Source organism: Nipponia nippon, unplaced genomic scaffold (assembly GCF_047370975.1).
Source record: "Nipponia nippon isolate SJK-2023a ecotype South Korea unplaced genomic scaffold, ASM4737097v1 scaffold_11, whole genome shotgun sequence".
NCBI classification, from domain to species: domain Eukaryota; kingdom Metazoa; phylum Chordata; class Aves; order Pelecaniformes; family Threskiornithidae; genus Nipponia; species Nipponia nippon.
In genome coordinates this window covers 12,679,210-12,703,360 of record NW_028262302.1, presented here as the reverse complement: position 1 = coordinate 12,703,360, position 24,151 = coordinate 12,679,210, and the positions used below count along the sequence as shown (strand labels likewise).

The 24,151-nt window shown below is 48.2% G+C and overlaps 2 protein-coding genes across 2 annotated transcripts in view; one reads left to right on the top strand and one right to left on the bottom strand.

Moving 5' to 3' along the window:
* Positions 1-18,354: 18,354 nt before the first annotated feature.
* Positions 18,355-24,151, bottom strand: part of LOC148056826 (uncharacterized) — a 28,406-nt gene continuing 22,609 nt past the window's right edge. The window contains exons 2-3 of the mRNA XM_087747076.1: positions 22,079-23,248; positions 18,355-18,535 (exon numbers count right to left, since the gene is read on the bottom strand). Coding sequence (XP_087603202.1) covers positions 18,529-18,535; positions 22,079-23,248 — 1,177 coding nt within the window. The 3' untranslated portion in view covers positions 18,355-18,528. The remainder of the gene's footprint in view (positions 18,536-22,078; positions 23,249-24,151) is intronic.
* FOXN3 (forkhead box N3) overlaps positions 22,984-24,151 on the top strand; it is a 207,159-nt gene continuing 205,991 nt past the window's right edge. The window contains exon 1 of the mRNA XM_087747478.1: positions 22,984-23,104. The gene's annotated coding sequence lies outside the window, so the exon portion shown is untranslated. The remainder of the gene's footprint in view (positions 23,105-24,151) is intronic.

The following is a 24,151-nucleotide window of genomic DNA, read 5'->3' as shown; positions in this document are numbered from 1 at the left end:
GGCTCAGTGAATCTCTTCTAGTGCATCTCTATCCTGTTTATGGTTTTCCTAATATCTAACCTAAATCTCTTAAATTGTCACTGTTGCAATTACATTCTCATCCGTTACTTCTCCGCAATTACTTCCTGTCCAATCCATCATGGGCATGGAAATCACTCTCTTTCCTTTCTCTGTGCAACAGCCTGGTTCAACTTAAAGGATGCTGTTGTGTCCCAGCTCAGACTTCCCTTTAGTTTAAACAACCCCAATTCATTCAGCGTGTACTTGCAGATCGTCATTTCTAGACAGCTGATCTTTTTGGATCCTCCCACCTGGTATGTCGCTTGTTGTTCCAGGTCCTCCTTGGGACATACTGGAGATGTGACCTCACCGCTGCTGAACCAACAAGCAAGAATTACCTCATATGTTTTTAAGGTTACCCAGTGAGAGATCTCTGCCTTTTGGGTGTGTCAGTGTTTACTGGGGGCCCAGGATGGGCATGGACCCATGTGTCAAGGAGGGACAGCACTTCCCAGTGGTCCAGAAAACATTTCAATGCTATTTTTACTGTCCTATTTTCAGTTCTTCGCTTTTTCATTATATCAAGTGTAGTAGTAAAGGAAACTTACCTCTGCTAAGAAATCTCTTCTCTTGGATCTTCCTAATTTAGGATTGCTAAACTGCAGCAGGACTAGTGATGATATTACAGCTGTACTAGAAAATTCATTCCAAAATTAACATACCTGAGACTCCACCAAGTGAAACAAACTGATTGTAATGGGTGAGTCATGACAAACTGTAGAAAAAAGGGAGTTCAGGATATTTAGCAGAAAGACCAAAGGTCACATGAGAAAGTATGAGAATAATTATCTTATAACATCTTAACTTTTGCTCCTTCAGAAAGTAAATAATGTAATTCTAATTGAAACTGAAATACAAGTATCCTTTTGGAGAAAGACAAAACAAACCAAATAGTGAGACACAAGTATGCAGAAGTATGTCATTTATTACCAATATCCTGAACCTAGCCAAGGGGTATTACACTGGTGAGTGGCTGCAACTTGACCAATATTGACTTCTAAGTGAAATCAAAGGCACGTTTTGACTGGGAAATGTAAAAAGGGGAAAATAAACATCCCTAAGAGATAGGGGATGGTGTTTCATCAAAAGCGAAGTGATGTTTGGTGACCAGAGAATTTGGTACTTTGGAAAAAGTAAGAGGGATCTGAACAATAGGGGAGTGACCCCCAAGTTTTGGGTACTTCTTCCACTTTGCCAGTGCTGGCCAAAGAGGCTGATGAACACTCCTTCCTACATTTGTCACTGTGTTGCAGGAAATTAATGTAACAGAACTCAGTGTAAGACCCTATGCAAAGGGAAGGTGGTTTTATTTTAACCAAATCTATTTCCAGTTCCTGGCGTTCATTCTCTCAGATTCTCTCTGCTCGTGTACGCACACACATGTATTTCTCAGGGGCAGGAGTTGGACTCGATGATCCTTGTGGGTCCCTTCCAACTCAGGATGTTCTACGATTCTCATGTGTGTTCACACCCATCCAGGAGATTTCTCCTGTCTGTGCCTGGGGACACAGGGACAAGGGATGCCGAGCCTCGAGCCCTCACCATGTCTCTTGGCTTCCTCTTTTCTGGCAATGGCAAACTCCCTTTTGGATAGTCCTTTTATACTCTCTAGGAGTTAAGAAATTACTATGGTGTAATACATTGGCCTCAAGTCTTGCTCAGTCCTTGCTCCAAGGATGTAAAGCAACGTTGCTCCCCTCTGTCTTTGTTTCCCTGTTTTAAGATTATAATCCTCTTTCCTGATGAGACAAAAGGAGGACGATGGCAAGAGAGTTGTGGTATATCCTTGCTCCCATCTTGCTGTTACCGAAGTGCAAGTCTTCTGCTGGTGAACCATCTCTGATGGGTCCTTATTGCAGAGTAGCCAACTGGTCTTCATGGGAACACACTCTCCAGCATTTATAGCCCAATTTCTGCCAGTCGCATCCTTGGCAATCAACATGGAATATTCTTTTAAACTTCGCTCTGGTTTATTATGATGCTTTGACACACAGGCATTTCTATTCATATGTCAGCTAGATTAATCTTAATATACACATCACAAACGTCCACATAGTTGATAGTCTGCAACCAGGACCTTGCAATGTGAGAGATGTTTCTCCAGGCTCCCAGAAGCTCCTAACCCAGCAGAGGCTGCCAGATGGAGAGGGCAGCCTGATATGGCCCAAACACACCTCTCTTCCCAGTGAGAAGGGGGATCGTTGCTGCCACAGCACTCGCTGTTGGTCTCATAACTGCATAAGATTCGATAAGAAAGGCATATGTTTATTTAGGTAAAGCAAGGGCCAAAAATGTAGGCTGGCAACAGTGAAAGCTGTTACTAAAGAGAAGAGCTATAAGACAAGAATGCAATCCTGTGTTATCAGTTAAGAACTTCCTAAGTTGTTTTACCACTTCCTAGCCCAGGAGATTTGCCTCCTTGCCATCCCACCCAGCCCCAGGGCAGGTGCATCCTGGGGCTTTCTTAGGGCCACAGCTTTTCCCTCCTTGCTGCGGAGGACACCTCACCCCAGGCGGGCAGGTGAAGAGCCATCCCTCTCTTCTCTTTCTGCGAGTCAGGCTATTTTGTGTGTTTCCTCCTGACTGCCAGGCTTCTCATGTTAAGGATACAGCGGTAAAAGTTTATAAATTGCAGCCCTTGAAAAAAAAGACATTTTACAATCACTTTATTAGAGTCGTGTTATCCATCCTACGCTGAGCTTTTCTTAAAGATCAGAAATGATGTGGCTGTTAGATTAAGCATCCATCTCTTTATACCTATACAGTCAGTTTTAGGCTGACGCTCTTAGCCAGGTCCATCAGGAGGAAAAGGATAATACACTATTAAAGTTGCAATTACTATATTAGGTCCAAAATACAAATCCATACACCAGCTTTTATAACCAAGCTAAAGAGGGGGTAGGAATCTGGCAAATTATTTTCGTGGAGTTTTATATAGCTACTCATAACAGTGAAATTAAATGAATGCATGTGTATGTGTGTACAGCTAGATTTATAGACTCTCCTTAAAATGAAAGTATTTCAGGTCCTGCTGAAGTAGCGCAGAAACAGAAGCCAGGACTGTTTCACCTGCATAGCTGGCTTCAGCTCTTGTGTATTCGGATAACCTTGGCAATACTAGAGGGGCTCACCTATGCTTTGCACAAGCATTTCTTGGGGCAGTTGTGAAAATTTGGGGATTTGAGCCTTGGAGCGCCCTGAAGCAGGAAGGAAGCTAACCCTGCAAAAAGCAGTTCCTTTGGCAAGTGCTACCTCCTCCCTGCGCCAGGACCCCTCAGTGAACCAGAGCCTTCAGGGCACCAGGGCTAGCTACAACACAAAGCCCTGCTTAATATCTGTGGGGTTTTCATGTATTTTTTCTCCTCTGTTAGATATTTTTGGCCAGACCTCTAGCCGGGGCGAGCTAATGTATCTTTGCTGGTTTGGAGTACCTGAGGATGTAACCCTCAGTCAACAGAAATGAAGTGCCTTGTTCAGCTGCCAGTATGTTATTCAAGCTGCTGGACAGTGTATACCTGGAAGTACGCACAATAAGCAAAATAAATTATAAATATGCCAACCTTCATTATCTGGGGTGGTAGAGAGAGAAAGAAGAGATTTCGGCCAGTGTCCAGTCTGGCCAGGGTCCACAGCGGGGCAGGCACTGCAGAGGCATTTCTGTCTCTGCAGGAATTCAGCATGGGCTCTGCGAGGCTCACGATCTCTGGCTCGGGCATGGCTGCCTCTGTGCCACACACCACCTCCCAGCGTCACTGCATCTGCACCAACACCCTCTCGGAGGGGGCTGCTACCCTGCGATGGCCCTGTGCACCCACCCTGCGGGATGTGAAGTCTACTTGGGCTCAGCGAGCCCGGCAGCAGCGAGCCCCGTTCTGAAGGACTTTTCCTTGCTCCTAGTTGCACAGCCCCGCTGAGTCTGGATGGCTTCACCTCCAGCATTGCTCTGTGCACGACTGATTTACTTTAATATAATGAGTTCTTCTCGCTTCTTCATATTTCACTTCCTTACTGTGTTCATTCATCCCAGCCTTGCCTTTCTCTGAGCAGAGCAGCCCCTGCTGCTCCAGACTCTCCGTGCAGGGCGGGCAGACCTTTGGGCCTGGCAGAAGTCCTTCCCCATCTGTTCAGGTCTGAATTCCTCTTTGTGTGTCACCCGCTACCCAAACCGTACGGAGATCCACAGGGGACCCTCCTCAGTGGCTGCAATGGCACGGACGCCTCTCTGAGCATGAGAAATAACATTTCTGAGTTCATTTACCACAGTCTAGGAGTGCATATGATCATCTTTTAGAAGTACTCACCCTGCAGCTGAGTACCCTGCGATTTTATCTTCTTTAATTAATTTTCAACTTCCCATCTTACCACAACAGTTTTGCTACCAGCCTTTGCTTTTCCGGATAAATTCAGCCCATCTCTGTTTTTCAAAGTCATCTAGGTCTTTCTGCATGATTTTCCAACCCTTTGCTGTGCTGGTAATACTTCCTAAATTTGTGACATCAGAACACTTTATTAATAGAAATATATATTTACATATTATATATGAATATAACTTCCTTTTTTTCACCTCTGATGAAGTTATTGTACAAGAGCAGTCCACGGGCATCACTTTCAGCGCTTCCCTGTGCAGAAACCTCTCTCAGCATGGTCCCTCTTTCTTCAGTAAAGCCTGTGGTCCTGTTGCACTGGCCAGATCACTGCCCGCTGCATGGCTGTGCTGTGCATTGCACGTGCTGATTTAAATGGTAATTTCCCACATAACACTATTGCAAATGCTTTGCCAAAGTCCAAAGAGTTATAATTTTTTTCTTTTCTTTCCTTTCTCCAGAAGAATATGTTATTCAGTAAGCTCAGGTTACATTTTATCTCATTTACTTTCACGTCCTCAACTTTTATTTTATTCATAAATTGTCCTAACAAATTGCACAAAACTGATCTCAGGCAAAAGGACATATAATTGTCCAGATTACTTTTCATTTTCTTTCTGTAGGTGTCACCAGTGCTGTTATCCAGGGAGCCAGTGCCCCTTGACAGTGTCATTTGGTGTCCTGGTTATTGTGCTGCATCGCTCAGAGTTGGGGAGGGACATCACCTCCTCTCGTTCCCTCCTTCCCCGCCTGAACACACTACCTTGCACATCCAGGTAAGGAATTTCTTTCCTATTGTCCATCCAGCTTTATGCCATTAAATTCAGTATTGCTGTCATTACAGAAAACCAAAGTTAAGTACTCATTTATATTTGGAACCATACTTGGATTACCTTTAATCTTCACATCATTCCCATTTCAGAGCAGTTCCATTTTTCCCTTGTTCTCCTTTTATTTATATAGCTGAGGAGCCATTTGTTATTTTAATTTCCTTTGCAATGCTTCACTTTCAATAGTTTCCACTGTATTTCTACACTCTCTGACCTCCAAGTCAGTTTTCATTGCCGATTTGTCTCTTTTTCCATTTCTTGTAAGTGCTTTGATTACTTAGACTTCGAGTGATTAACTTTATTTTAAAAGTGACATGGGGTCTTGTGGCAAGAGGCACATCCCTCACATTGGGAGGTATGGCCTGGTGAGGGTCTGAAGTTGTCCCCATCTTTCTGTTGTGGTGGCATTGGGAACGGGGTAGTAGTTCTCGCTGCCTGGAGGAGTGACAGGGAAAATCCAGAGCTCCGTAGTGTCTCAGAGATTTTTGCCAGAATATATACAGGACAATCTCAATATTTCAGGATGGCTCTGGCAATCTGGGATGTCTGATCTCCCTATGACTAACAGCCATTTTGAAGTGATTATTCATCCTGTTAGATCTGAAGCATTTGACTAGAAGTTGGTGTTTTTTCCCCCCCAACTTACCTGAAGGTTTCTTTGATCTAAATGTCAAGCCCTTCCTAAATTGAAGTCCTTTAGTTATTTGCTCAGCTTATTTTCACTAGTTGTTTCCTGGTAGTTAGTTCAATAAATAGTAACAGGTCTATTTTTGTTTATTCTTTGATTTAATTTTAACTGAGCCAGCCCATGTCCGCTCACTGCAAAATTCTTGTCTATGATTAGCTCTTGTGTGATGCATTCCCTGCTCACCAAAACCGGGTCTTAACTGCCGCTCTGCATATTGATTCAGTGGCTCTTTGATGAAGAAATCTGAGTCTCCCGATCCACGAGTATTTAGGCCGTAATATTGCTGGCAGTGCTTGTTCTGCAATTGAGGCACAGGACGTGGTATTTCCATGAGACCATTACGGAGAAGAATAACCTTTCCTGATGCTGTTCCTGGGGGCCATTAGAGATGCAGCAGAACCAACTTTTACTGTCCTTCCTCAGACTTATTTTAGCCTGAAAAGGTTGCCTCCTATCTGTGCTGCCTTTTCTTTCCTTTATGAACTACCGCATCATGGCACTACAGAGTTAATCTGCCATGATAATCTCTATTTCCATCTTTCCTAAATAGCTCGTACCTTCCAAGGATTTGTGAAACACAAGCAAATCGAGTCATTTTTAGGACAGCATTTTCCTTAGGCCTTTCAAGTCCTTTAATCTGCACTAGTAAAGACTAAGTAGCCCTTTCTCTAACTTTACTTAACCTTATCTTCTGCCTCAGGGCAACAGGGAATAGAGGCACATACTTTCATCTGTGTGCTGAATCATGCAGTTTCAGTTACGCCCTTTCTTGTTCTTCTTGCACTGAAGTTTACTGTGAGATCCCAACAAAAGTAACAATGCTAACCATTTTTTTCTTTCTCTCTCTTTTTTTTTTTTTTTTAAAAAAAAAAAGGCAGTAAAGTCTTCCCTTGGAAACCTGTTTGCCTTGTAAAAGGAACAGGTATTTCAGGGTCTTTATTGGGAATACCTGAGCTGTACAAATACTATGCTAATGTTCACCGCCCATCTGGAGGAAAGGAGTGCTCTTAGCACGTTTACCACATATCATCCCTGCCTGAGGCATGCCAGAGACACCAGCCTTCTTGGCTTTTCCTCATCCTTTATTGTGTACTCCACTATCCATCTATTACGAGTCACTCATAAACCTAACCTAATCATGACAAATATGTGAAGAACTAATTTGCAGTTCATAAGATGAACTGAAGTGGATTGAATGAAGGCACTGATACCACTAACTTGTTTTGATTTGTATGTGTTTATACACATTTTGAAGTCAACAGGGAAGTATATACAACTTGCTGAGCTCAAATATTTCCTGGTTATTATCTTCCCTTTTCTGATAATCAAATTCATTTGCAAGTAACCACAACCAAGCAACCCAATAACAAAAGATTTATACCATGTTGGCAGTTGAAATGGTCATTTGATTTCCAATGGGTGTATGTTGCCAGGTAGATCCTCAACAGTGTTTCTATCTTCAGATCTACCTATTTATGCAATCTTTATGATTTATCATGTCACAGGGAAGAATCCATTACAGTTTGTGCAAGTAAGCTAGATGCTACATTAGATAACCAAGTTTTCTAGGGCTATTAGCCATATATATTCCAGATAAATTGTTTTCCTTGTGTTATGAAGTCAAAGTAAACCTGCTAAAACAATAACACTATATATCAATATCCTAAATTTCCTATTAAGTTCCATTTGCCTGCAGATCCTCCAGCTGGGGGGAGACCAGGTCGAACAGCGCTCAGAAGTAACATTTCTAACATACTACAGCAAAACAGTGCAGGGCCATACTGTGAAAGCAAAGCTCGTGTGTCATGAAGAAAGTAATGTTTTATTGAATCAACTTGATGTCAATCGTGCTTTTCGGTTGCAGAAGCCTGTTGTTTATTGCAGCAGCACATTTTGTGTAAGTTCCTTCCTGATTTACGATGATTCACATTGATAGACTTCTAGTCTATGACACTGCCATTGCAAATGATAATTTATAACAGCTTCAGCTCTGCTCTTTCAGTGCTGGTTTTCAAGGACTAGAGCCAAGATCTATTCACCAGAAGTAAATCTGGGAGGAAGTTCACTTACTATGAATATTAATTAATGTTTATATACTATGGTTTATTTTGTTAAGCGGTGATTTAATTCAGAACATTCAAAATGGTGCTGTATGGGTGAAAAGAATCAGCAGCCATGTGCTCAATTCATTTCAGAGATAAACCTGGTTCTATTCATTTTCTTTTATGGTGAAACCTGAAAACAAGCTTTAGTAAATGTGGCAGAATGGAGAGTGCATAAGCCAGTGACAAGTGGTGCTTCTCTGTTCTCTGTAATTATGCAATAAAGAGAAGATGTTCATCTTCACCTCGAAGTCCTTCTCCTGCATTGCTCTTCCTATGCAATGGAGTGAACCTCTTCACTTTGCTACTTTCTTTTTATTCAGACTAATCATCTCCTTGCGGAGATACTAGTGGAAGTGATTGAGACTAAGGGGTATAGCATGATCTTGACACTGACGAGTATTCACGGAAGCTGAGTGCATGACTCCCCAGCAGAATGAGAGAAGAATACACAGCAGAACCGTATCTTTCTTTGTCTGTAAGAAAAACAGGAATGGCCAAGTCATTACAGATTGCTAGCATGCTTGTACTTTTTATGTTATAGCATAAAAGGCATTGTCTTGTTTTGTATTTTGTTACTACAAAGCCTGAACTCTTGTTGGTGATCCCTGAAAAACTTTTGTTTTACAAGGTTATGCTCTCAAAAGCACTCACATCAATTCATGATATGAGTAACCACCTCACTGATGGAGTGGTAGCCCTAACACATCTCTTCTGGCACCAGCTCTCCCCTCCCTGAACGTATAACCCCAAAGGCCAGTACTCCTCACTGAAGTGGGCTGAGTGCGAGTGGGTGATGCTGCTGCTCCCCTGCACCAGCTGCCTGTGCCGCCTTTGCAGCCAGGTTGTGCTCCCCAAACAACATAGCTGGTGCTTTCCTAGCATTCCCTGTGGAGTGGTGTGGCAATGCTGCTGTACAGCTTCCCTCTCTGCTCCTGTCTCTCAGGTACCACCAGGTGTGACTGGCTTGCCCTTTCCCCAGGCTGCTCCGCAGAGCCACCTCCTTACTGGATCAGCACAAAAATTCTGTGCTCACACACCACAAACAGGCTTTCAGCCTGGCCACTGTCCTTCACAAGCCAACCCCAAATACAGCCATCTGCCCAGTACCAGCCAGGGGTTCCCAAGGCATGCCAGTTAGCAGAGCCTGTTGGGTCCAGGTCTTCTTCATAAGAGGGTGAAGCAGCTGCAGTCCCTGATAGCTGGTGACCGCTGTGCTGGGATGCCTCTCTTCCCAGCAGCCCGCATGCAGATCACAGCCCCTCCTCAGCCACCCCTTACAACCGGCTTTTCAAAGGGCCTCTCACTCGCTGCTGCTCTGTGAAGCTGGTGTTGCTGGCTGCCCTCAGCCAGCAGGCACACCAGCCTAGCGAGACCTCTCCTTGCAATTTCCATGCATGGTATATGTTAGATAAGCCTTAAATAGATTGCACCTACTTCAGCAAGTAGCTCGAAAGCGTAGCATACCACAGCAATGAAGAAAACCCCTTATTCCATTAAATTAGATGTTAGGCATAATGGGAGCTGCATTCCTCCTTCATCTACATGCAGATTTCCTCACCGAAGTCAATTGGAGCTGCGCCTTTAGGATTAACAAAATAATTTGACCCAGTTAGGTGTCACAGAACAGACTTCAGTGGATTGTACAGACTGAAGAGAGAGCAGAATGCTGCCCATTGTATTTACTATCATGTTTGTTTTGGGAGCTAAATTATTCCTCCTAATTCTGCTAGCAGTGTAATATGCTGTCTCAGTAATGGAAAGCATATGAAAGCAAGCAGATGGTGAAAGCAGAAAAAAACCCCAGCATGTCCTGATAATGTAGTAAGCAAGTTCATTTTTTTGGCATTAGGCTTTCATAACCAAGGCATGGTGATAACAAGTACAGACACATTTTTAGAGCACAGTTCATCAAAAAATATAGCCAGTTTCATTGCAGGGCAATGGAAGATTACTTTTTGAGACGGCTATATAGATAAAAGCTAGATGTGAATGTTGTTGAATTAGACCCGTCATTTATTATTGCTAGAAGATGAGTGACAGAACAGATACTGGTCAGAGTGATTCCATCAGGGCTCCTGTGATCTCTCATATCATTACAGATGTAGAGTCTTGCACCGATTGATTTGCAAATATGCAGCCATCCTGCATTCCAGAAATACCACAGACACTTTGATATAGGTTGCTATCACAGTGGGCAGTATTGGAAATTCAAAATATTTTATTTTGCTTTAAAAGTATGCAGCCTCCAGTTTGAAATTTTGAAGTTCAAGGTTGTTGCTTCTTGGATATTTGTGTGTGTGTGTATCTGCAGTACGCGAAGCTCCCAGCCTAGCTCCGGTGGCCCCTTGCTTCTCCTACCCACATGCCCCATCCTTCCCGAGCGGAAGGCGGAATGGCCTCAGTGGGAAAACGCCCGTTTGTTTAGCAAGTCTGAGAAAACTGAGACAACCTTGACTCGCTGGCTGGGCAAAAGGCCCTGAAATGTGGTTTCTGGGGAGGATGCTATCCAGCCTGATGACCTCCAAACTACATTTTTAAGTCTCTCAGGACAAAACACGGGCAGAAACGAGGCCAAATTCACCACTTATCATTTTAAGATTCTTCAAAGAAGGGATAAATTAATCTTTATTATAATTTTCATTTGAAGCAATGGAGCCACATCTTCATATAGCTGCAACACAGACCTTCCTTCAGCTTCCAGGAGTTTTGGTTTCAGATGGAGCAAGGGAGGAGGAGCCACGAACGGTACTGCTGCAGTCATGAGAGCAAATGCCAGCGTACAATTGAGGGAATTAGCCCAGATCTGAGCATGATGATCTCTTCTGCGAGGAAAACGGGCGAGGAGAGACAGCCCCATTTCTCATTAAAGCGTATAATTGGTTACAATGCTCTTTTTTTCCCCATGCAGTAACGCAGCATGCTAAGTAATGCAAGCGTTTGATTTTTTTTTAAATATTTCATATGCATCTGGTTCATTCCTGACTTGAAGAAACAAAGGCAAAAGAGTATTTTTGATTGTTTGATCCCTCTGAGGACACCGTGCTTGGTGCTTCCTGAGGGAAGTTGTCTCCCTTTATCTTTTTCAGTAATGCCTTCTTGATTTAACCTCCCAGGAGATAATGCTTTTTCTTCTGGGCTGCTTTTAGTATCTCTGGGAGGTGGCGGGTGGCATCGTTCAGATTTCTTTCATGTCCCTGCGTCCCCTTTGTTTCATTACCCAGGCAGGACTTGGAGCAGGGAGGAAATGGGATCAATGGCACATCCCCAGGTCCCAGCTGTTTTCCCGCACCTCTGCCTGTGCCACCATCTTTTCCTGATGCCACCTCCCCTCTCCAGGTCCTGGGGACATGGTACAGCAGCCAGGTGACCCGGGACCACCTTTGCTGCTGGCGCCACATGGCTTTGACAGCCTCAGCCAGGGCGAAGCCTGAACATTTCTCCCTGCAGAGCCTTGGGCAGGGACCGACCTGGGGACAGGCCCCAAAACGCCCATCTCAGACCCACAAGCCAGGCTGGGAGCGGGGTGGTGATGGGCTCAGCTGAGCCGCTGGCTTGAACGGCTGGCGGGTCACCAGCGGCAGGTCGCATCAGCGTATCGCTTTCCTCTGCTGCGTTGCCTTTCTGTAATCCGTGAATCTCTTTTAGGGCAAGAGCCTGAGGTCCCTCCTGCAGTGAAATAAGACCTTGATCCCAAATTGTTTAGACTGAGGTCAGCAAGCCTGTTTTCAAAGCAAAGCCCTGCCCTCCATGACTAAATCTCCCTCTTAATTTTTGCTTGACAGTCCAGCAGCAAATGGCTTTAAATGCAGTGTCTGTATGTAACTGCTCCTGTTTCCCACAATGAGCCGTAACATATGCCTTGTGTCTTTACACACCTTGGAACAATGCTATGCAAGCTTTAGGAGATTTTTCTAACAACTAGTGAATTTGCTGCTTTTCACAGCTCATCCAAGCACTCCTGGCTGATAAGCCTGGCCGCTGAGGGACGTTATCTGTATTTCTAGGATCAGAGGAAAAGCGGGGAAAAAAGGTGGGAGGCGTATCTGAATATTTTAAACAGTTAATTGTGATGGAAACAAGTCGCACAGAGGACACTTCTCAGACGGGGAGGCCTGAGGAGGTGTGTTTGTGGAGCCGTAACACTGTCCAGAGAAGAAAGTTCAGTGAGAAGTGCAGAGACCCAAACTCTTTCCTCCTTCCCATCTCTGTGCATCCTTGAGTGACTTGTTCAGTTTCTCCCTCTGGCAAGCACAATGCCAGCATATCCATAGCGATGCTCAGACATTTTAATTCACAGTAAGTGAACTAAATCCACAGCAGCACCATGTGTACCTCGCACGTGTGTGTAACAATGCAGGAGCAGTACTTGTGCCAGTGATGTCCCGTCTTTGTTAGGGGAGTGAAATGCAGCACGCACATGGCGAAGAGCCGTTACTCACCACGGCACAAGCAGCACCTCCAGAGCTGGGCAGCCGGGGTGCTCTGCCTGAGTCTGACTGCCCACGTGCTCCTCAACCACCCCTGCTAGAAATGACCTAGCCCTGCGGCTCAGAAAACGTCTTTCTGAAGAATAAGCTTTTTGCTGTGTTTCTGATTTTTACCTGAAGGAAGCCAGCCTGCACTAGCTAACAGGCATTTTTCAGAAGGATCTTTAGGCCAAGTCCCTCATATTTTGATAACAGAGCTGCACTCTGATTCAATGCATTGCATTTTCCCGAAATAGATATTTCCAGGAAAATGTAACTGGATGTTTTTGCCCAGTGGTGCTTCTTCCATCTTTGGTTACAGTCATGAATAAAAGATCTTGCTGTAGTCCATCCTCCCGGTGAGGATAAGCCCCTGAGCCATGGTGTTCCTGCAGGAGGAGCAAGAAGGGGAAGCAACACCTGGTGGTGGAGGCCTGCGTGGCTGGAAAGCGTGCTTGCTGGGCAAAATATCATGTGCATCTTTGTTGAAAGATCATCTAAGTCCAATTCCGGCTTTGGCTGGCACACAGCAGTCCCCCCGATTTACACCAAACCCCTGACCATGGCCGATGCTAGCACCAACTCCGCAGCCCTGCTCCGCTCCCAGCTGGACCATGTTACCCTGTGCAGAGATTTTTGTCTGCACCAAAGTCAGGAAATTCCCAGTTATAATTCCCACAACAACCATAAACCCAGGTATTCTGAAGGAATACTGTAAATTAAAACCCTGAAGTTAGCTCCGCAACTGTTTCTCAGCGGGCGCGCGAGGGGCTCCACGGTACAGCAGGTTGGGAGGTGCTGCCTGCAACCTCCATGCCTGCCCCTGCAAAACCCCAGCACAGCTGAAGGAGGGGTTTGAGGGTAAAGCCTTTTGGTGGCAGATGCCAGGCATTGGATGTTCTGGGGTAGCTGTGGAGTTTCTGGTGACCTGAGGCTATAATCCTGGTACTGGAGAAGGTGGTGACGCGCGCTGTATGTCAGAGCCGGTGAGCAGCGGGTGTTTGCTGAACCCTGCAGTGACGCAGGCTAACTGGCATCCTCACACAGCGCTGTATCTTCTGCTCTATTTACCGCACTTAAGTGGCCTTCATCGCTTTGGTAGCTGAGGGCTTCACATTTGTTAACATGTTTATCTGCACAGCGGCTCTGTGAAGTAGGAAAGAACTGTTATCCCCATTTCACAGGGAGGGACTGAACCAGCAAGAGGCCAAACATCCACCCCAAGGTCTCAGAGAGTCTGCAGCAGAGTCCGGGCCTCCCAAATCTGCAGGCCATAACCTCATTTTCCAGTAGTGACAGAATAGGATACAGAACCAAAATTTCATGGGTAAATAAGTGCCAGCACCTGCTGGCTGGAATCCACAGGCTGTGACCTCCCATCTCCACCAGCATTTTTATTTCCCTCTGTTATTTCTGTTATTTCAAATATTTTATCACAGCATTATCTTGTCTAGTCTAAACAATGGCCCCACTTGCCCTTGAGAGTTGTACTCTGTGAGGGAAAACATAGATGAATTTTATGATTCCAAGCGTTTGGGCCCAGACACAGAGGGGTGGACGCACAGAGTCAGGACCCCTCCATCCCTCTGCCAGCCCCAGCCTGCGCTCGCTGCGTGCAGCCGCACAGTGCGAGAGCCGCCAGCAGCCACACGGTCCCTTCCCACCCGTGCTGGGGCTGTGCTCCTTCCCCCAGCACAGGGACACAGCTGTCTCTAGTGTGGAGGAGCTGTGTGGCCTCAGTGGCATCGCTCCAGATAGATGTTAATCAAAGACAAGAGAAAAAACTGGCCCCCATGTTCCAAGCTGACCCACTGTAGAGCAAGATCCAAGCTGTGATGCTCCTGCCTCTGGATATGCTGTCTCTTAAAGCAGGCAGTGGTTCAGATCTCCAGCTGCCTTTCGGTCCTGTCCCTTTATAAAAACGCAGGTGTTACTGAAAGAACTATCCATGTCTGCTTTGGCATGTGAAGAATGCATCACTTGCCTCATTGCCTTAAAAGCAATAAATCTCTCTTTATCTTGATGGTCACTTAGTAATGAAAACCAGTGGCCACATCAGTTACCCAAAAGAGGCTAAATGACAACTTGCTCCACACTCTGTACAAATCAGCCAGATAGCTGCAAAGCCCTTATCGGTTCCACGTGGCTGGATACACCCAGTGTGGCCGAAACGGGCCAGCATCCAGCGCTTTGTCATCCTGGCACCTCCTGCCCCTCCTGCTGCCGGCCGAACAAGGACGCACGGGGATTTCTGAGTTTCCACTGTGATTAGACACAGCATCCTGTAACAGCCTATGAACAAACAGCAACTGTATGTAATCATTCCTTAAAATTTGGTAAATGTCCCACCCAGCTACCTCAAAGAATTTCACAAGCCTGGTCCTTCTCTTGACTCAGGTTTTCATTGCAGTGGGTAAGACTCTTTCATAGGGATTTGCTTGTGTTTTCCATTTTCCACCTGCAAATTGGGAAGAAGGCTATTCAGTCACCTTTGCAAAGGGCTTTGGGAACTCTGCCAGGAGAGTGCTATTTAGGTATCAGATATCTGTAGCAGCATGTCACATCGAATTCAGCTAGGGAACAGCTGGCTCTGTTGCAGCACTCGTTGAGGACTCAACTCCCAGACGTATTAAGACTTCATGTGTGACTTTTAGTCTTTTTGCGCCTTCATGCCTCACCTGTAAAATGGAGACAGTAATGTTTCTCTGATTCCACGAATGTTGAGAAGTAGCACATTAATGGTACTGAGGCCATCACCACACAAATACCTGCAATGGATAATTCTGCAATAGCTGCAGACACAGCATTCATTTGCATTTGTATGCAATGAGCTGTTGGAGGAACCAGACTGTTAATGCCCCAGTTCTAGGGGGAAATGCCTGGAGACCCAGACATCCCGGTGTCGCTGGACTTCATGGGGTGCGGTGTCCAAACCTGGGCTTGAATGTAGGTTGCACAGCTAATCCCTACTTAATTTATAATACCCCAAACCTCAACACGAACTCCAACCACTGACTTACTGGAAATCTGAAGCTGGATTCGGCTGCCCATTTTGTAGCTTGAGTCTATGTCTCGAAATTACCCTGTTGTCTGCTTCAGTCTACTCTGAAGCTGGAAATTTATTTCTGCAGGAGGCAGGGAAACATATGATGTTGCCAAACTACTTCCAGTCTTTTCCAGATTACAAGTCAGGGGATGGTGGGTAAGTCTTGTGATTTCCATCCTACAATCTAAACCAGATGGGCTACCCTTGCAGCATAAACATTTAAGCAAGAAAAGCAAAAACTGGGCAGAAAAAGTTCCGTTTTCTGATTAACCGCATTATTATGACTTACGTTATTTAATGAGATGCACGTAAAGCTAGTTTACAAGATAACTTGATCACTGTCTTTGTTTCATCCCAATAAAATGCAGAGGTTTTGTTTTCTCAGGGACAAGGCGGTGACCATACAATAATGTAGCGGTTGTGATTATTAGAAACAGAAAGCTTTCCCAAAGCCTGCAGAAGGAAAGACTCTCTCAGTAAAGCTCATGTCAGATTAATCCAAATATACAAACAATTAAACGTGATCCAGCAAAGCCATGTTACTAATATCAGCCCAGGTGAGATTAACAGAACGGAGCACGAACTTTGGCAAGTGAGAAAGCGGGAGATTTTGAGGAAATCTGTGGCCAGGGTTCCATCCCTCTCGAGGCAGAACAGCCAAAAGGCTCTTGTCCTCTCGCCGTACAACACTCCAGCCCGTCTGCTTGCGTCAGGTGTGGGGGCTAATACCTGTCAGGTTTCCTTGTTCACTTTCACTTCCTTTGTTTTCATACAGGTATCAGGGGTTTTTTGAATGCCTAAGAAGTATCGAACGTGTAGCTGGCATATTGGACAAATAGGATGGTAGTAAAAATCTCTCTTATGTCCATTTACTCTTTACACACACGAACGACAAGACAGTATCAGAAGCAGAGGAAAAAAAAGAGACCCAGTGAATCAGATGCCATTCATCTCAGAACTTGAAAGCCAGTGAAATAACCAAAATGCTGGAAAAAAAATCTGCCATAATTAAAATGGCTAACTGGTGAGTGCCCTGATGAAGGCCAGCGTATAATCTGTCGGGAGCCTTGCTAAAAACATTGCTGGAAGGAGCCAGATCTACATGACTGGGAAATGCAAAGCCAGATGAAGTTACACGGGAATTTCAAAACGCAGGCTTGCAGGACGAATGATTAGCCTCAGTGGCGCACAGCAAGTTAGCACAACACCACAGCAGACCCGAAGCGGCTCCTCCATGGCCCTGGGCACCGGTAGAGCTAAAATTGCCATCACCTGCCCAAGCTGAGACTTGGGAAGCTGCAGGCACAGCCATCATGCCAGGTGCAGCCCCAAGTTTTGACAAATCCCAAAGTAACAGAGATTAAGAGACTAATGGTCTGATTTTCACTCTTTTGGCTTTATGCACGTGCTGCTCTACCCAGGTCTGAGGCGTCGTGGCAGCCCAAAGCCTCAGTGCTGGATTTGGGGATGGGGCGGCCGGATTTGCTGAGTTGGCAAAGAGCTCCGGGAGATCTGTCGGGGCAGCTGCGGAAGCCACCTGCAGCAGCGTCATAGCACTTTCTGACTGCTCCTCAGCCACAAAGAACTGGGATGCTCTACATTTTTAATCCATTTCTATGCTAAATAAAGTAGATTTGCTCTAACCGCCTGAAAAAGCGACCTGGACCTTTTGCTGTGCTGTCACACAGGGCGTGATGGTGGCTCAGCAGTGTCACTTCAGAGGGGGAGCAGAGCTAGACGGGGGAGCAAAGTCCTTAAACCCCCCAGGTGAGACGCAGGAAAGCACGTCTGCCTGTGCTCGGCAGCTTGGCCGGAGGGCAGCGTGGAGCTGCAGCCTGAGAAGGACAGGAAGAAGTGGGAGAACGAGGGAGAGGGGAAAAGGCCTGGGGAGCAGATGCTGATGCGAACGAGGAGGCAGAGCGAGCATCCCTTTGCCCCAGGCTAGACCTAGAATAGGCGGAAAAGCTGAGTGAATCTTACTGGCGTGGTTGCAACCAAAGTAACACCTGTAACTACTGTGTAAATTCCAGGATGTCTAATCAAAGAATTGAAAAGAAAAGGAAAACTAGTTTTACAAAACATTGCAGACTGCCACGCTTCCCAGTGATCCCCTCAGACAGACAGGTAGGGGAGTTTGTCAGTACCAGAACAGGCTCATAAATGTCTTCTGGTGGTTTTACGTTATTCTAAAAGCTGCCTCTGAATAGTCATCAGACTTTTTTCCACTGGCAATAAAGCATATGCCGTCTTGGATCCTAGTTGCATGAGGTTAACACATAACCTCCTCCTTATTTTTTGCTTTCAGTCTTTCAGCATTTCTGCCACTGAAGATCCTCTTCTATGGCTTCAAGTTGAAAAATCTTTGTGGCAGATTTGGCATTGCCTGTAATAATTTATGAATGTGATGTGTTGACATGTTTACTGTGTACATACATTGAGCTACTTCAATAGCTGGATTGTCAAGACGTGTACCCAGGAGAGAGCGGATGGATCCAGGCGTACATTTTTGAGGAAACACTTGGGAAACAAAGCAAGCGCCCTTCGCTGTGATGTTTTGGCTGGGCCCCTCCCAGGCTCGCTGGAGAGATGTCCCTGGGAGGAATGTGGGCGCCTGGAAAGCAAGACATGAAAGACCCCAGAGAATTTACAGAGCACCATTTAAACAGAGGTTTTTGAGAGCAAGACTCCAAAAGGGGTCGAAAGTGCTCAGATCTGTAGATGTTTAATTTAGTAGATGTTGGCAAGACTACAAGATAAAGTGGATTTGAAATATTTTGTAACCAGCATGCTTTATTTCAATGGTTAAATGGCTCTTCTGTTTTAAAAACATCGTTTGGGTCATGCAGGAAGGCTGAAGGTCTCTGTTCTCACGTACATGTGTGAGCTTGGAGAATGCACCGGGTACGTAGGCTGGAGCTTGCTGTGAGCGTGTGAGAATCAGATTATCCCATCCACGGAAAGGTAAAAGCTCAAGGCCTGGCATAAGCAGAGGGTAAGTCAGAAAGACCACTGACAGCAGTAACCATAACAACACCATCATCTTTCTTATAAGTCCTCGCACGTAATTCTACTAATGACTTTTATTAAACATTTAAGCCTTAGCATTCAAGTGATTCATAATTGTTACGAAAAACCGTCCCATTAACACAAAGTACAAGCTGAAACAAAGTTAATGAGCCCTAATACTTGCAGGATAATTCAAAGTTTAAGGGTGATATTAACAAAAATAAAATAAGGAAGAGTGGAAAAAATCCAGTTTCATTGTCCACCAGAGAACCTGAGTTTTATCCTTTTGGTTCATAAAATCAAATCTATTGCTCAAGTGACTCTTACACTGTTATTAAAGTAGTGCAAGAACACATATATGTGTGTAATTAAGTACCCCTTTGTGACCATAAAAGGTCTGTCTGGCTGCCCTTGGGGAATGTGAGTGGGACTTGATTCATAAGCATGAAAGAGGGAATGTCATTACCGTAATCCCCCTGTATTTCACTACTTTGTCTGGGGCTCAGCCTCACGTTGTGAAGTGGTCGGGTGTACGGCATTGGCAACGGGAGCATTTCGGTGCAGGGGCTGGGCCGTATGCCCTGTACAGCTGAGAGGCAACGGTAAATTGACCTGGCACTGCATAGGTGAGTATTTGTCCTGTGAAAATCTTAAGTATAACTCAAGTCAGGCATGCAAAAAAATGAGGCACTAGGTATATCTGAAAAGTTAGATGAATATTTTTTTATGTGCCTTCTGGTTTTGCACTGTCAGATATGAATGGCAAACGGGTAAGTGGAAAAAAGTCCCTGACATCTTCCTGCCCTTGAAAACATGTGATCTGGCTTAAGGCACTGGCATTTTTATCTTTGTGTTAAAATGAAGAGACTAAACATATTCAAGAAACAAAAAGGGTAAACAGCACAGCTATAAACTGCCATTTTGGAAGTGACGACTGAGCAGTTGTACGGTGACTGCTTTCCGACCACAGTTATGTGCATTTTCACGTGGCTCCCCTTACCCATGATACCTGGCCTGGGAGCTCCCCAGCCATCCCAGTCCCGATGAACAATTTTGGGAGTGAAAGAAGGGAATGGGTAACAACATCATAACACAAGGGAGCTGTGGAGCAGGGCACGCACGGGAGCACTGTGCACGGCTCCTGCAACACCTCCGGCTCTGCTCCTTGGTAAATAATCGCATGGTGCTGCAGCAAGGCCTTGAAGGGACACGAGGGGTTTTATCGCAGGACCTACAGCTACTTTGTAGATGCAGTCAAGCTCCTTTTGAGCTGCCTTCCCCAGGAGACTGGAGCCATTCCCAAGAGGGATCCCTGTGGCAAAGTGCCTCTCATCTGTCTGTCCCCGGAGCGAGCACCGCGTTGTGCCGGCAGCAGAGACAGGCAGCAGGGACATTTTTCCTTGAGGCAGGAGATGGCCGCCTATGCCCCAGGGCTGCTCTGGGGGCTGTAAGCTCTGGGGGCTGTAAGCTCTGGGGCCAGGAGGCCAGAAATAACCCAGGAGCTGCCAGCTGGAGAGCCCGGATTTACAGACTCTCCAAGAAAACAAGGCTTAGTAAAAAACTTGAAGGAGAATTAGACAAAATGGACTGATGTGGACATGGGAAAACCTTCTACAGCATAAATCATAAATTCTGCCATGTTTGGAGAGAAGTAAGAATTTAATCTCCATTAATTTCATCTGGCAGATAGAGATAACAAAGCAGCCCTCTACATGGGAGAGTTAGCTGTGCTAAGATTGATACGGAGAGACAAGATGCACTTGGAGATAGGAAAAATGCATCTCTCGGAAAGTTTCCACTATTAATATTTTTCCCTTGCAAATGTGGGTCTTCTAAAACACTCTTTTCTTGAGGAAGGATCTAAATGAAGAGGAGGTGGGAAGTAGAGCTACAAAGCATGTAAGAAAGCCTCAGATACATGAGTGGGAGGAAGGAGGAAGAAATGAAAGAATAATGAAGCTTGCATCACTGGGAGCAAACAACAGAAGAAGGGAAATGCACGTACTTGGGGCTAAATTTTGCAGGAACTTAGGCTGAGGTTTAAAACTGCTGTGGTTAGCATAGATACAGGCACAGAGTAATTCAGACAATCTGATCAAAGGAGAAAGAAACGCTACTACTGATTTCATTAGGAAAATTACCCGGCTTAGAGTTAATGGGTAAGCGCAAGAAAAAAAGCCTGCTTTATAACGTCGGTACGGAGTAGCCCTGCAAAGGGTAACTGGCACCTGCAGTGCCTACGATGATTATGCGATTTGGGGTTTCCTTGCATGGGGCCAGGATTTTGCCCTTCAGGGAGACTCCTCTTGGCATCTGCGGGATTTCCATATGTGGTGATGTTGCAGAGAGATATTAATATTTTTTAAAAGAATTAACAGATGGCTTGTTATTAACATGGTGCCCGGGGTCCCCAGCTCTAGCTGCATCGATAGCTGAGCCCAAATGCTCAGCTACTCTCGGGGTGTTTTCATTAAAACTAAATCAAGTGTTTCTGCTTCGAGAGCATCTCCAGCGGCCCCACGCCAATGGCTACCCCTCTGAACTAGGAACCAAGCCTGGAAAAGGATCCCGGGGTTGGGTTTATTCCACGCCTTCCGACTTTTTGTCAGTGCTTTGCTGAAAGGGCACCGTTAGGCGCCCAGCGAGCAGGGCTGACCTCTCCTGCTGCAGTCTTAGGCGTATCGCAGAGCAGTCAGTAGAAAACTTTTAACCAAACAGAACGAGGGACCTGCGTGTCTTATACAGGAATCCTGTGGAATGGGAACGCCTCCGTCTCCATGTCACCAAAACCACCTGTAAAAGGAAAACTAACTTTGCTCAGAAAACCCCAGGGTTTTATATTCACTTTGAAATAAGCCGAGCCCATCCGTCCGCTGAAGAGGTGAGCGTCAGGGAACCACCAGGAGGTTACGGCCATCTGCACAGACGAGCGGTGCCCAGGGATATAGCTAGGACCAAGCTGGGGGCAGGGAGAAGTTTCATGCCAGCAATTTTTACGAATGAAAGGACCGAGCTGCTCCTTCAACCCATGCTGGCTTTTCAAAATCCATCCTGAGACAGCAAGAAAAAAGGGCAGAGGAACTACGTTTCCATTCCCTTCTACCAGTAAAGCTGTATTTGATATAGGTACAGAAAAACATTCCGTTTTTTTTTCAAATCTTATCAGCAAAATTCAGAGTTGCTACTTTTTGTGTATTGTTGACCTCCAAAGGTTGCGATATGCTGGTGCAGAATCTGGGTTTCTTTGTGTCACTCCCACACCGCAGCGCGTTGGGTCTGGGGTCGGGAGCCCTGTACAGCTGGGCAGTGGAGTTTGGGTAGGCAGGAAAATGGGGTGGCAGGACACAGCCCTCGTTCTGCCCCCTGTCCAGCCTCGGCGTCAAGGAAAGGATGTATCCCTTGGGGGGAAAAAATCTCATCCCGTCCCGAGCCATCATTCCCACGTTATGGCAAAATAAATCTAAAGGGATAAAGCTAGGCTTTTCCTATAATCACTACAGCAGTCGCACGTACCTTGAATTGTCACTCTGTAGGGTTGGTTGGAGAAAGGTAAATTTACAGTGAATAATTAAATGCCCTTTCCAGGGCTGACAGTTCCCGGGCTGCGGCAGTGCTGATGGCGCCAGCTGCCCCCAGGCCCCGCCAGCCTTCGCCCCGGCCGGCGGGCCCCAGCCCCGAGCTCCCCCTCCCCGGGTCCCGTGGGAGCCGGGCAGGGCAGGCACCGGCGGGGCTGCCAGGGGAGCGAGGAGGAGGAGGAGGCCGAGGAGGAGGCAGGCTGCGCCCTGGGCCCTGCAAGCTCCCCTGGCTCGGGGCGCTCCCTCCGTCGTTGGCGCGTGAGGAATACAGCATGACGAGGTGCCGGGCCTCGGCGGGGCTCCCGGCCGGTAAGGCGGTAACGAAAGTAATAGTTTTCGTCCCGCACGTCTGTTTTCAACACGTACGAGCCCGGCCCCAGGGAGACGAAGGTCGCTCCCAGTCGCAAGGCGACGGCCACGGCAGGCGGCCAGGGCGGGCGGGGGGGCACCGGGGGCCGAGCCGGGGCGGCGCGACCAGGACAGGGCCGCCTGCCCACGCCCGAAGCGGGCAGGGCCGGGCAGGGCGGCCGCCCCAGCGGGACAGCGGGCCCGAGCGGGCTTTGCCCCGCGGGGAAAGGAAAGGAACGCGTGGGCCCGGGCGCCCGCCCCGGCCCCCGGGCGGCTGCGTGCCCACGCACCCGCAGGAGAACACCCCCCGGCAAGCGGCACCCCCCGGCCCGCCCCCGCTGCCGCGCTCCCCTTCTCCCGAAGTTTCCTTCGGGGAGGCCCGGGCCGGGCTCCCGCCGCCGGCTGCGGGGGGCGGCCGGCGGGGCGGGGCGGGCGAGCGGGCGGCGCTAGGGCCCGGCGGGGCGCGGCGCAGCCGCCGGGGGCGGGGCGGGGGGGCGGCAGGCGGCGGCGCGGGCTGCGGCTGCCTCCCGCCGCGGGGCGCGGAGCGGGGCGGCCGCGGGGAGCACCCACCCCCGCGGCGGCGGCGGCGGCGGGAGCCGGGGGCCGCGGCGAGGAGGTAACGGCGGGGGCGTTCCGCGGCGCCGCCGGGCGCGGGTGGCGTGTGTGGGCGCGGGCGGGCGGGCGGGCGGGTGCCGGCCAGCCCCCGCGGCAGCCGCCGCCCCCCCCCCCGTCCCCCCCGGGGCAGGGAGCCCCGGCCAAACTTTCGGGGCCGCTGGGCCGTCGGCTGCCGCGGGCGGGCAGCGGCGCCGCCCCGGGGGCCGCGGCGGGGAGCCGGTCGGGGCTGCCCCGCGCTGCCCGCCCCCGTCCCGCCGCCGAGCCCCGCCGGGCGCGGAGCCCCGCCGCGCTGGGGGGGCGGAGGGGCGGCGCGGAGGCGGCGGCCGGCGGCCGGGAAGGGCGGCCCGGGGCGGGCAGGGCACGCGGGCGGGGCGGCCCCCAGCCGCCTCCCGGGCGGGCTGCGCCCCGGCAGCGCCGGCCCCGGCTCCGCGGAGGCGCCCGGCCGCGGCGGGCGGGCGGGCGGGAGGGAGGGACGCGGCGGCGGCGGCAGCCCCGACCGGGGCCGGCGGGCGCTGGCGGGGCAGCGGCGGGCAGCCGCCCCGCCGCCTCCCTTTTGTTCCTGCGTGCCGCCGGCTGCCCGGTCCGGCCCGGGGGAGCCGCTCCGCACTTCGCGGGCTCCGGCTGCGTCGCACACGGGGCTGAAGGGCAGCCGCTGGTGGGGCCGCTCTGCCGGGGCGCCAGAGGGGCGTTTTCTTCTGCACGTCAGCTCCCCTTCGCTCGCTGCGCTTCAGCGCTGGCTCTTAACTTGCCTGGAGTTGTGGTGAATTAATTCCTTCGCAATATACGCGTGTGTCCCCGCACCCCGGAGAAGGATTTCCTTATGAACCTGCCAGCTGCGCCGCCGTCAGTTATTATTTATATTATCAAAAATAGGTCTGTGAAAATCTGTTTGCGTGGCTATGGCACGACTGCTCTTCCAACCCAGTTTACCCAAACTTTAATTGCAGCAGGCGATGTTTTACTGTGGAGCCGTTGACGTCAGAGCAGACCGTTACTCCGGTGGGATAACGGCGTCTCTTCGGCGATCGCTTTTCACGCCGGGAGGGCT